The sequence below is a fragment of the Mobula birostris genome, chromosome 12 (assembly GCF_030028105.1).
Source record: "Mobula birostris isolate sMobBir1 chromosome 12, sMobBir1.hap1, whole genome shotgun sequence".
Lineage (NCBI taxonomy): Eukaryota > Metazoa > Chordata > Chondrichthyes > Myliobatiformes > Myliobatidae > Mobula > Mobula birostris.
The window spans coordinates 12,889,171-12,901,936 of record NC_092381.1 but is presented as its reverse complement, the minus strand read 5'-3'; the positions used below and the strand labels follow the sequence as shown (position 1 = coordinate 12,901,936).

The 12,766-nt window shown below is 43.2% G+C and overlaps 1 protein-coding gene across 4 annotated transcripts in view; it reads right to left on the bottom strand.

Annotated features, from left to right (window-relative positions):
- The window catches only part of adgrl4 (adhesion G protein-coupled receptor L4), a 172,462-nt gene that overhangs the window by 56,693 nt on the left and 103,003 nt on the right, over positions 1 to 12,766 (bottom strand). For all 4 annotated transcript variants that reach the window (XM_072273311.1, XM_072273314.1, XM_072273313.1 and 1 more), the window contains 2 exons: positions 12,196 to 12,416; positions 9,605 to 9,671 (listed from right to left, as the gene is read on the bottom strand). In XM_072273311.1, the coding sequence (XP_072129412.1) occupies positions 9,605 to 9,671; positions 12,196 to 12,416 (288 nt within the window). The remainder of the gene's footprint in view (positions 1 to 9,604; positions 9,672 to 12,195; positions 12,417 to 12,766) is intronic.

The window sequence follows — 12,766 nt, the reverse complement described above, 5'->3', positions numbered from 1 at the left end:
GTCACACCATGCTCACCCTTTTGATTCCTAACTTTGTCTAGGGTTTTACCAACATCTGCCTCCACAATCTCTCCACTAACTGTTCTGGCACTCTGCTTCCCATCCCCCTGCAACTCTAGTTTAAACACCACTATGCCATGTTAACAAACCTTCCCACTAGGATATTAGTACCCTTCAAGTTCAGGTGAAAAACATCCCTTCTGTATAGGTCCCATCTTCCCTGGATCCAAAAATCTTCCCAATAATCCAAAAATCTTATGCCCTCCCTCCTACACCAACTCCTTAGCTATGTCTTAAACTGTTTAATCTTCCTGATTCTAGCCTCACTAGCATGTGGCACAGGTGGTAATCCTGAGGTCACAACCCTGGAGATTCTGCCCTTTAACTTAGCATCTAACTCCCTGAACTCCCTTTGCAGAACCTCGTCACTCATCCTACCCATGTCATTGGTACCAACGTGGACTATGACTTCTGGCTGTTCACCCTCCCACTTAAGAATGTTGAGGACTCAATTCAAGATATCACGGACCCTGGCACCCAGGGGGGCAACATACCATCCGGGAATCTTGTTCTTGCCCACAGAAACTTTCATCCATTCTCCTAACTAATGAATCCTTGAGCAGCATCTGTGGAAAAGAGTAAACTGCCTACGCTTTGGGCTGAGACCCTTCATCAGGACTGGAAAGGTAGGGGGAAGAGGTCAGAGGTCAGAATAAGAACATGGCCAGAGGAGAGAAAGAAGTAAAGGTGGCACGTGACAGATGAAATCTGGAGAGGGGGAGAGGGTGAAGTAAAGAGCTGGGAAATTGATTGGTGAAAGAGTTAAAGTATTGGAGAAGGGAGAATGATAGAACATAGAACACAGAAGAGAATAGCATAGTACAGGCTCTTCAGCATACAATATTGTCCCAAACCTTTAACCTACTTTAGGATTAACCAAACACTTCCCTCCCACATAGTTTGCAACTTTTACTTCACCCATGTGTCTAATAGTTTTTTCAATGCTCCAAATATATCTCCCCTCGACACCGTACCCGGCAGGGTGTTTCATACCGCTACCGCCCTCTGTGTGAAGAATCTACCTCAGACATCCCCTTTTCCATTCCTCCAAATGCCTCAAAGTTATGCCCCCTGGTATTAGCCATTTCCTCCCTGAGAAAAAGTCTCTGGCTGTCCACTCTATCTATGCATCTTAACATCTTGTACACCTTTATCAAGTTGCCTCTCCTCTTCGTTTGCTCCAAAGAGAAATGCCCTAGCTCACTCAAACTATGCTCAAGACCTGTTCTCTAATCCAGGCAGCCTCCTGGTAAGTCTCCTCTGCACTCCCTTAAAAGCTTCTACACCTTTCCTGGAATGATGTGACCAGAACACTCCGATGGTTGTTGAACAGGTAAACCATGGAGACAGAGTTTACATGAAGCCAGGAAGGGTTCACACTTGTCATGCATTTACCCTGTCCGGACTAGAGGTGCATGTTTATTGAAGACAAGTTGAGCAAGCTAGGGCTTTTCTCTTTGGAGGGAAGGAGGATGAAAGGTGACTTGATAGAGATGCACAAGATGAGAAGAGGTATAGATAGATTAGAGTGTCAAAGACACTTTTCCGGGGCGGAAGTGGCTAACACCAGGGAGCATAACTTTAAGGTGATTGGAGGAAGATATATTGGGAGGATGTCAAAGGTAAGTTCTTTACACAGAAAGTGGTGGGTGCATGGAATGTGCTGCCAGGGGTGGTGGCAGAGCAGATACATTAGGGGTAGTTACTCTTAGACAGGCATGCAGATGAGAGAAAACTAGGGGGTTATGTGGGAGGGAAGGGTTAGATTGATCTTGGAGTAGGTTAACCATTGTGCACCGAAGGGCCTGTCCTGTGCTGTCATATTCTATGTTCTAAATTCTATTACCACATTTAAATGGGAAAAGTTTTATTGACTTGTAAGTGAAACTGATATTTTAAGCAGTAAATTAATATCATTTGGTAGGTCTGCAGTATTTTTGGTGGAATGCAACATATTGGTTTATTGCTTGACATAAACACATTCTGCATGAGTTATTTCTCACTGTTACACGTATTATTTAGACAGGCATTGAGATGATCATTCAATAGCAGATGTTTTGTCCAGAATGATGGCTCATCTAGACCAGCTCTGATCTAATTATAGTTTTGCTCAGGGGATTAAATTTTCCATAAATTTTCAGTAAACAAGAACGAGGCCTTTGAAACCAACACTTGCAAAGTTTTCATAAGCAGTAACACACTCATTGGCCACTTTATTAGGCACCTTGTGTACCTAATAAAGTGTATGTTGGTGGTTTCCTGTTGCTATAGCCCATTCACTTCAAGGTTCAATGTGTTGTGTGTTCAGAGATGCTCTTCTGCACACAAGTGTTGTAACACGTGATTTGAGTTACTGTCAACTTGAACCAGTCTGGCCATTCTCCTCTGACCTCTCTCATTAAAAAGGCATTTTGACCCACAGAACTGCTGCTGGATTTTTTTTTGTTCTTTTGCACCATTCTCTGTAAACTCTGGAGAATGAAGTGCATGGCGATCCCAGGAAATCATCAGTTTCTGAGGTACTCAAAACACCGTGTCTGGCACCAATGATCATTCCATAGTCAAAGTCGCTTAAATCACATTTCTTCCCTACTCTGAAGTTTGGGCTGAACAACAACTAAACCTCTCGACCATGCCTGCCTGCTTTTATTCATTGAGTTGTTGCTACATAATTGGCTGATTAGATATTTGCATTAATGAGCAGGAGTACGTGTACCTAATAAAATGGCCACTGAGTGTGTATTTACTCTTTTTCTCCTTAAGATGAACATTTGAAGATGAATCGGTAAGGTACACAGAGGAGGGTGGGCGTGGCAAAGAGAAGGGGTTGGAATCCACTGGAAAGGCTGTTATTTCAACATAAACAGGCCATGTTCTGTGAATGCAGACTTGCAGAGAGCCAACTGGTGAAGGTTCTCAACCCGAAACATCAACTGTTTACTCTCCTCCATAGATGCTACCTGATCTGCTGAGCTTCGCCACCATTTTATGTGTGTTGCTCTGGATTTCCAGCATCTGCACAATCACTTTTGTTTATGACAGTCAACAAGGAGCTTGCTGTGACTTTATCCACGGGGATTGGCAAACAACTAGGACCAAATAGATCCTAAAGAAATTTGGCCAAAAGCAATTAAAGATCTAATCTTTAGATCTTTAGTCTTTATACTTAAATCAGTCCTAAAGGAATTGGGCCAATCAGATCATTAAGAAATTCTGCTGCCTCGACACTGAACTGACTTCCTTCAGGGTCCAAGCCTAGGTGGGGTGAATTTCTCCTCCAAGGAAATGAGTGCAAAATCCATCCTGAATCTGCTTTGATCTTTGAAGAAACTGTGTTGCAAAGGTTCAGCTGGCATTGTGGTAATAAGTTAATCACAGGATCAATACAGTGATGAGAAAACTGCATCTACAGACCAGTTTCTGTCTGGGTAGCCTCCAACCTGACAATGTGGACATCGATTTCTCTAACATCCGATAATTCCTACCCCTCCTCCTTCTCTCTTATTCTTTATACTTTATACTTTATTGTCGCCAAACAATTGATACTAGAATGTACAATCATCACAGCAATATTTGATTCTACGCATCCCGCTCCCTGGATTATAAATCGATAGTAAATATTAAAAAATTTAAATTATAAATTATAAATATAAAGTTGCCAGTGGTGTTCCACAGGGGTCCGTGTTGGGGCCACTTCTTTTTACATTGTACATCAATGATTTGGATTATGGAATAGATGGCTTTGTGGCTAAGTTTGCTGATGATATGAAGATAGGTGGAGGGGCCGGTAGTGCTGAGGAAACGGAGAGTCTGCAGAGAGACTTGGATAGATTGGAAGAATGGGCAAAGAAGTGGCAAATGAAATATAATGTTGAAAAGTGTATGGTTATGCACTTTGGCAGAAGAAATAAACGGGCAGACTATTGTTTAAATGGAGAAAGAATTCAAAGTTCTGAGATGCAACGGGACTTGGGAGTCCTCGTACAGGATACTCTTAAGGTTAACCTCCAGGTTGAGTCGGTGGTGAAGAAGGCGAATACAATGTTGGCATTCATTTCTAGAGGAATAGAGTATAGGAGCAGTGATGTGATGATGGGGCTCTATAAGGCGCTGGTGAGACCTCACTTGAAGTACTGTGGGCAGTTTTGGTCTCCTTATTTAAGAAAGGATGTACTGACGTTGGAGAGGGTACAGAGAAGATTCACTAGAATGATTCCGGGAATGAGAGGGTTAGCGTATGAGGAACATTTGTCCGCTCTTGGACTGTATTCCTTGGAGTTTAGAAGAATGAGGGGAGACCTCATAGAAACATTTTGAATGTTGAAAGGCACAGACAGAGTGGATGTGGCAAAGTTGTTTCCCATGATGGGGGAGTCTAGTACGAGAGGGCATGACTTAAGGATTGAAGGGCGCCCATTCAGAACAGAAATGCGAAGAAATTTTTTTAGTCAGAGGGTGGTGAATCTATGGAATTTGTTGCCACGGGCAGCAGTGGAGGCCAAGTCATTGGGTGTATTTAAGGCAGATATTGATAGGTATCTGAGTAGCCAGGGCATCAAAGGTTATGGTGAGAAAGTGGGGGAGTGGGACTAATTGGGAGAGTGGATCAGCTCATGATAAAATGGTGGAGCAAACTAGATGGGCCGAATGGCCAACTTCTGCTCCTTTGTCTTATGGTCTTATAAATCATAAACAGAAAATAGAAAAATGGAAAGTAAGGTAGTGCAAGAAAACCGAGAGGCAGGTCCGGATACTTGGAGGGTACGGCCCAGATCCGGGTCAGGATCCGTCCAGCAGTCTTATCACAGTTGAAAAGAAGCTGTTCCTAAATCTGGCCGTACGAGTCTTCAAGCTCCTGAGCCTTCTCCCGGAGCCTTCTCCACTCCCATTCTGGCTCCCCTCTTACCCCTTGACTTCCTTTCATTAACCTATCACTTCCCTCTAGTGCCCTTCCTCCTTCCCTTTCTCACATGTTCTACTGTCCTCCCCTATCAAAATTCCTCTTCAGCCCTTTACCTCTTCCACCTATCACCTCCCAGAGTCTCTCTTCATCCTGCCCTTCCCCCATTCACCTACCTTCCTCTTCATCTCATCCCACCTATCATCTGACAAATTGTACTCATTCCCCTTATTCCCACCTTCTTATTCTGGATTCTTCCTTTCCAATCCTGATGAAGGGTCTTGGCCCGAAACATTGACTGTTTCCTCCTCTCCATAGATGCTGCCTGACCTGTTGAGCTCCTCCAGCATTTTGTGTGTGTCCATCAGGGAGGTTCCATGTTTAGGATAAGACTGTGACTCTTTCAACCTCACAGTTTGGAAATAAAAAGCATCATGATGCTATTTTTTATCATTTTGAATCCAAGAGACCTATTCCAGCATCCCCTGATTCATTTATTTGTATTTCAAGGAAGAAATATGAGCGGCAGCAGTTAGCGTAACATTATTACAGTACCAGCAGTCCCGGTTTGCACGTTCTCCCTGTTACTACGTGCATTTCCTCCAGGTGCTCCAGTTTCCTCCCACATTCCAAAGATGTACATTTATAGTTAGGGAGTTGTGGGAACACTACGTTGGTGCTGAAAGCACAGCAACACTTTGGGATGTAATGTTGAATTTGTACAAGGCATTGGTAAGGCCAAATTTGGAGTATTGTGTACAGTTCTGGTCACCAAATTATAGGAAGGATGTCAATAAAATTGAGAGAGTACAGAGGAGGTTTACTAAAATGTTGCCTGGGTTTCATCCCCTAAGTTACAGAGAAAGGTTGAACAAGTTAGGTCTTTACTCTTTGGTGTGTAGAATGTTGAGGGGAGACTTGATAGAGGTGTTTAAAATTATGAGGGGGATTGATAGAGTTGACGTGGTTAGACTTTTTCCATTGAGAGTGGGGGAGATTCAAACAAGAGAGCATGGGTTGAGAATTAGAGGACAAAAGTTTAGGGGTAACATGAGGGGGAACTTCTGAGTGGTGAATCTGTGGAATTCTCTGCCACAGGAAACAGTTGAGGCCAGTTCATTGGCTATATTTAAGAGGGAGTTAGATACGGCCCTTGTGGCTAAAGGGATCGGAGGTATGGAGGGAAGGCTGGTACAGGGTTCTGAGTTGGATGATCAGCCATGATCATACTGAATGGCGGTGCAGGCTCGAAGGGCCGAATGGCCTACTCCTGCACCTATTTTCTATGTTTCTATGTTTACTCAGAGAGTGGTAGCTGTGTGGAACGAGCTTCCAGCAGAAGTGGTTGAGGTAGGTTCGATGTTGTCATTTAAAGTTAAATTGGATTGATATATGGACAGGAAAGGAATGGAGGGTTATGGGCTGAGTGCAGGTCAGTGGAAATAGGATAGGGTTAGCGTTCAGCATGGACTAGAAGGGCAGAGATGGCCTGTTTCCGTGCTGTAATTGTTATATGGTTATAACACTTGTGGGCTGCTCCCGACACCATCCTGGCTGACTTCATTTGACACAAATGATGCATTTCACTGTATGTTTCAATATTTCGACGTACATGTTAGAAACAAAGCTAATCTTTATCTAATCTTTAAGAAAGGGAAGTTTTCCCTCGTGCCTTGGCTGATATTTACCTAACAACCAATCTAGATTATGTGAATAACACACACTAAATTCTGGAGGAATTCAGCGGGTCAGACAGCATCTGTGCAGGGGGAAAACAGTCAACGTTTTGGGCTGAGACTTTTCATCAGGACACTGAATGTTCTGAATTATCCAGGTCAGAGACAGTCAAGTCTGGCAACCAGGAAAGTTACAAGAGGTCCAGGTACGATATCTGGAAAACTATCTCATGAGCAAAGTGGCAACTTCAGACGAAACTTGAATCATGAAGGATGCTCAACAGCCATGGCAGGCCTTGAATTCCATTATCTCTTGTAAATTCAGATCAAGTGACATTGGTGACAACAGAGCTTCACCTCCAGAGGAAATCAATCTGCTCACTGTTCGCTTTGATCGTCAAACATGGAGAAACCATTACTAACTCCTACAGTCCCCGGTGATCCTGTGACTTCAGTTACTGAGGCTTATGGCAGCCTTCAGCAGTGCGAACTGACGAAAGCATCCAGCCTAGATAGGGTACCTGGACGAGGACTAAAGGCCTATGCTGATCATGCTGACTGGAGTATTCTTTGAGATCCTTAACCTCTCGCTTCAGCAGTCTGAGGTACTCACCTGCTTCAAGCAGGCTTCAAACATACAGGTGCCTAAGAAGAATGTCTAACCTGACTCAATGACTACCGTCCAGTAGCACTCACATCCACTCTGATTAAGTGTTTTGAGAGTTTGGTGATGACACATATCAAACCCTATTGACTTATGGAGAAGGAAACTAGAGGTTCATGAGCCAGTTCTCATTGGATGATCAGAGGTGGAGAGGGTCAGTAACTTTAAATTCCTCGGTGTTATTATTTCAGAGGACCTGTTCTGAGCCCAGTACCTAAGTGCAATTATGAAGAAAGCATGGCAGTGCCTCTATTCCCTTAGGAGCTCGCAAAGACTCAGCATGATATCTAAAACTTTGACAAACTTCTGTAGATGTGTAGTGGAGAGCATATTGACTCATTGCATCACAGCCTGGTATGGAAACACCAATGCCCTTGAACAGAAAATCCTACAAAAGGTAGTGGATATGGATCAGTCCATCATGGATAAACCCCTGCCCCCTCCATTGACCACATGTACATGAAATAACGTCGCAGGAAAGCAGCATCCATCATGAGGGATCCCCATCGCCCAGGACAAGTTCTCTTCTCACCACTGCCATCAGGAAGAAGGTGCAGGAGACTCAGGATTCATACCACCAGGTTCAGGAACAGTTACTACCCTCCAGCCATCAGGCTCTTGAACTAAAGGAGATAACTACTCAACTTCACTTGCCCTATCATTGAAAGGATCCCATAACTTATGGACTCACTTTCAAAGACTCTTCATCTCATGCTCTTGATGTTTATTACTTCGTAGTTGTGCATTTTGTTGTCTTTTGCTCACTGGTTGAATGCCCAGCTGGTGCGGCCTTTCATTGATTCTATTATGGTTATAATTCTATTATGGATTCATTGAGTATGCCCCCAAGCAAATGAATCTCAGGGTTATATAGTGACAGATGCAGTATGTATTTTAATAATAAATTTACTTTGAACATTGCCTGTGCATGCACGCTGCCTAACCTCCTTCATTATAACAGACTCTATAAAACAACTTGAGGTCAGGATTTGTAGACTTATATTACCAGTAGTGGGGTCAGTGAGTAATACAAGATGGAAACAGCCCCTTTGGCTCAGCTCATCTATACCTAGCAACACCAGTAAATTGGTTTATTGTCGTCACATGTACCGAAGTACAGGGTAAAACTCTGTCTTGTATACCAACTGTAAAGATCATTTCTCACCGGCCTGTTACTTCCCCCTAAGTCCCCTCCTCCTTCCCTTTCTCCCATGGTTCACTCTCTTCTCCCTTTAGATTCCCTCCTCTCCAGCCCTTGACTTTCTCAGCCACATGACTTCACCTATCACCTTCCAGCTAGCCTCCTTCCACTCCACCCCATCTTTTTATTCTGGCATCACTCCCCTTCCTTCTCAATCCTGAAGAAAGTTCTCGGCCCAAAATGTCAACTGTTTATTCTTTCCCAAAGAAGCTGCCTGACCTGCTGAGTTCCTCCAGCATTTTGTGTATGCTGATTTGGATTTCCAACATCTGCAGACTTTCTTATGTTTATCAAATGCTGAATGCATTTATTAGAGTCACTTAAATTTACATGCAAAAGAGTCATTATCGTCATTACATGCCATGTCATATGACATAGATGATCATTGTCTCATGACTGTGCTTGTTCTTGGCAACTTTTTTCCACAGAAGTGGTCTTCTTCTGAGCAGTGTCTTTACAAGATGGGTGACCCCAGCCATTATCAATACTCTCAGAGATTGTCTGCCTGGCATCAGTGATCACATAACCAGGACTTGTGATATGTACCAGTTGCTCATACGACCATCCATCACCTTCTCCCATGGATTCACGTGACCCTGATCGAGGAGCTAAGCTTTTGCTACACCTTTCCCAGGCTAGTGGAGGGAAGGAGCACCTTACACTTCCTTTGGTAGAGACGTATCTCCATCCCAACACCCAAATGAAAAAGAGTAGAATGGTAATACGAGTAGGAGTGAAAATCAAGCCATTTGGCCCATTGAGTCTGCTTCACCACTCAATCATGGCTGATTTATTATCCCTCTCAACCCCATTCTCCTGCCTTCTCCCCATATCCTTTAACACCTTTACTAATTAAGAACCTATTATCTTCCACTTTAGATATACCAATGACTTGGCTTCCACAGCCATCTGTAGCAATGAATTCCATAGATGCACCACTCGTATCTTAGAGAGCAGTTTGCAACAAGACACCACATCCTGGCACGGTCTCTCTCCGTACCTATGCCCCTCTAAATCTTTTGTCTCCTGCAACTGTCCTAAGGGATTAGATTCTGATTCAGATTTTATAAAACTTCAGTATGTTTTGAAAAGTTCAAACTTACTAAAATGATTAAACAGGCCGGACCAATGAAGCTCCATATAAAGTTGCTTTCTGTACTGAGCCAGCAGCTGTAGGAAAGAAAGATTGAGATAAAGTGGCTTGTGAGAAAATAACTCTAAGTATTTCCTTCTTCATGTGTAACTTTCTCCTGAACCCCTCATCACCCACCACCCACCAGCCCACTCCCACCACCCACCCTCACTGGCTCTCCTGAAAGCAATGGAGATCATTCAGCTAATTTTCACATCACGTGCTGCTTTAACTTAATCGTGTTGACAGAATTATCGAATGACATCATTCAGCCCACTGAAACTGTGCCAACTTTTTATTGATTAATCCAGTCTGATGCTTGCTACTACTCTTCTGCCATTGCCTTGTGAGTTATTTTCCCTCACGTGGTTGTCCTTCCCTTTCAACAGTTCTGAGTATCTCCAGTACCCTAGCAGACCACCATCTCCATGAGTTTGAGTATTATCTTCTCAGCATCTTCCCCTAAGTCTTTAGCTCATAACTTTGACCTACTTCTCCTGATCTTTGAACCAAGTGGTAATGGGAATATTTTCTCTTGATGGCAGAAAAATGAAGGGCTATGGGGCTATAAGGGTTAAATTGAACTCCGAGTAGGTTAAAAGATTGGCACAACAACGTAGGCCAAATGGCCTGTACTGTGCTGTACTGTTCTCTATTCTATGTTCTAATTTCTCTCTCTGCACTTCTTATGTTCTGATTCAACCTATATCATATCTCTAAGGAGAACTACCTTCAGCTTTTACTAATGTTGTGCGATTCCCGGGCATGGACTGATCAGACACCCATCTATAATGGTAAAGATGGGAGCAATCCTCTATCTTCTTCACATGTCTTCACACATGATTTCAGAAAGCAAGTGCTTAAGGTGATTATTTAAATCAAGCCCAGTGCTATAATCTACATATGCACATGTCCAGTCACACATGGAAGACCATTTGACGCATCTTAGTTCAATCATGTAGAATTTGTAACCTTCTAACCTTGTAGACCATAAAGCAATGAGCACTATAGCCCAGAAACAGGCCCTTCAGCCCATCTAGTCCATGCCAAACTGCTATTCTGCCTAGCCCCATTGACACACGCCTGGACCATAGTCTTCCATGCCCCTCTTGTCTATGTACTTAAATGTTGCAATCAAGCCCGCATTCGCCATTTCTGCCAGCAGCTCGTTCCACTCTCATACCACCCTCTGAGTGAAGAAGTTCCAAAAGGGGTTCCCACTTTTTAACTAACTCTTTGCAAATGATCCCGAGAGATTTAGCCCTTCTGTCTCTGACTATCCTTGGTTCTGCTCAGTCCTTCCATAAAATAAATGGGTTTCTCAGCATTGATCTGCTACTCCTCATCCACATTGCCTTTTGGAGTTGAAATTCAGTTGGGCAAACATCACCGAAAAGAGCTAGAAAACCTATTGCTTTGTTTGTGTCTCCTGCTATTTTCCCTATGGTTGAAAACAAGAGCTGTCTCCTTCGTGAGATTATCCTGGAGTCCCTTTCTATCCATGCAGGTGAGTAAGATAAGTAGCAAATCTTAAATGACTTACAATAGCATCCTAGCAGATCTTAAATGACCTACATTGGCACCCTAACAGATTTTAAGTGACTTACAATGTACATTAGGATCCTACCCCACCATACTATTGATTTTAAAATTTATATCCATTTATTTCATCCCTTATTAGTTGCATTATCCCTGCTATCTCCTCCAGATCTAGAACTCCAAGAGTTCATCCTTAACTTCCTCTTTTCCACCAATGATTGCCTGGGTTCCAAACTCTGGTTTACCATCCCGAGACCTCTCCAATCTTTCTTTTCTCTATGAAGACCCTTCTGAAAATATATCTCCTTTGAGTCACCTCCTCTAATAGTTATACAGAACAGAACCAGGCCCTTCCACCCAGCGTGTCCGTGCTGACCAAGTTCCCCCATCCAAGCTGGTCTCATTTGCCAGCTGCTGAACATTTCTATTCTGTGTACCAGTCTAACTGGCTTTTAAAAGTTGTTATTGTACGTGCCTCAATGTCTTCCCTTGGAGCTCAATCCACATACTTACCAGTCCTTATGTTCAAACGAAGATCCTCAAGTGGTAGAGTAACATCATTTAATTAAGAGATCTTAGATAGGTAGGTGGACGGACAGGCTCAGAAGGATATGGGCTGAAGGCATAAAATTAGGACTAGATGGGTGGACAACTCATTAGGCTGAGAGGCCTGTATTTATGCTGTATTGCTCCATAACAGAAGTTCCTGTTAATAAACTTCCCTCTCACATTAAATCTGTGCCCTCTAGTTCTTAATTCCCCAACCCTGGGAAAAAAGACTTTGTGCATTCACCCTTTCTATGTCCCTCAAGATCTCGAGAAGATCACCTCTCAGTCTCCTATGCTCCAAGGATTAAGATCCTAGTTTCATCCCATATCACAGTCCTGGCAACATCCTTGTAAATTTTTTCTGCATCTAGTCAACAAAAATCTGTATTTTAGCAAAAATATGAACAGAAACAGTGCTACCACGCAGTATTTTTTTTTACCAAGGTCACAGTGCTAGAGGCAGCTCACACTTACATCTTATCAGTGCCGTAGTACTTGTAGCCCAACAGTGCTGAAATCCCCACCACAACAGAAGGGCTGCCGTAGCCGAAGATGTAGAAATTTCTGTGCAGGAAACCTTTGTTGTAGATGACCCCAACCACAATGAGGTAGAGATGAATACCCTCGACACACATCCAGGCAAAGGCAGCCAGGAAAAAGTAGTGAAGCAGTCCGGCTACGATGGAACAGAGTAGCTGAGGGGGTGGGGAGGGTGGTGTGATGGTGCAGAGATTAAACATTGCATCTCGATAAAGAACACCAAACTTCTCAAAACCAAAAAAAAAATCCAAGAGATACTGGAAATCTACAACACCTCGCAGAGCAGAGACTGGATATTGCATCTTGATAATAATTATAGAGTCATAGATCACTACAGCACAGAAGCAAGCCTTTTGGTACAGCAAATCCATACTGAACTATTATTCTGCCTAGTATGTGGACCATTGCCCTCTACACACCTCCCATTCATGCATATATCCAAACTTCTCTTATACGTTTGTATTTTGAAATTGAACCCCCATCCACCTCTTCCACTAGCAGTTTG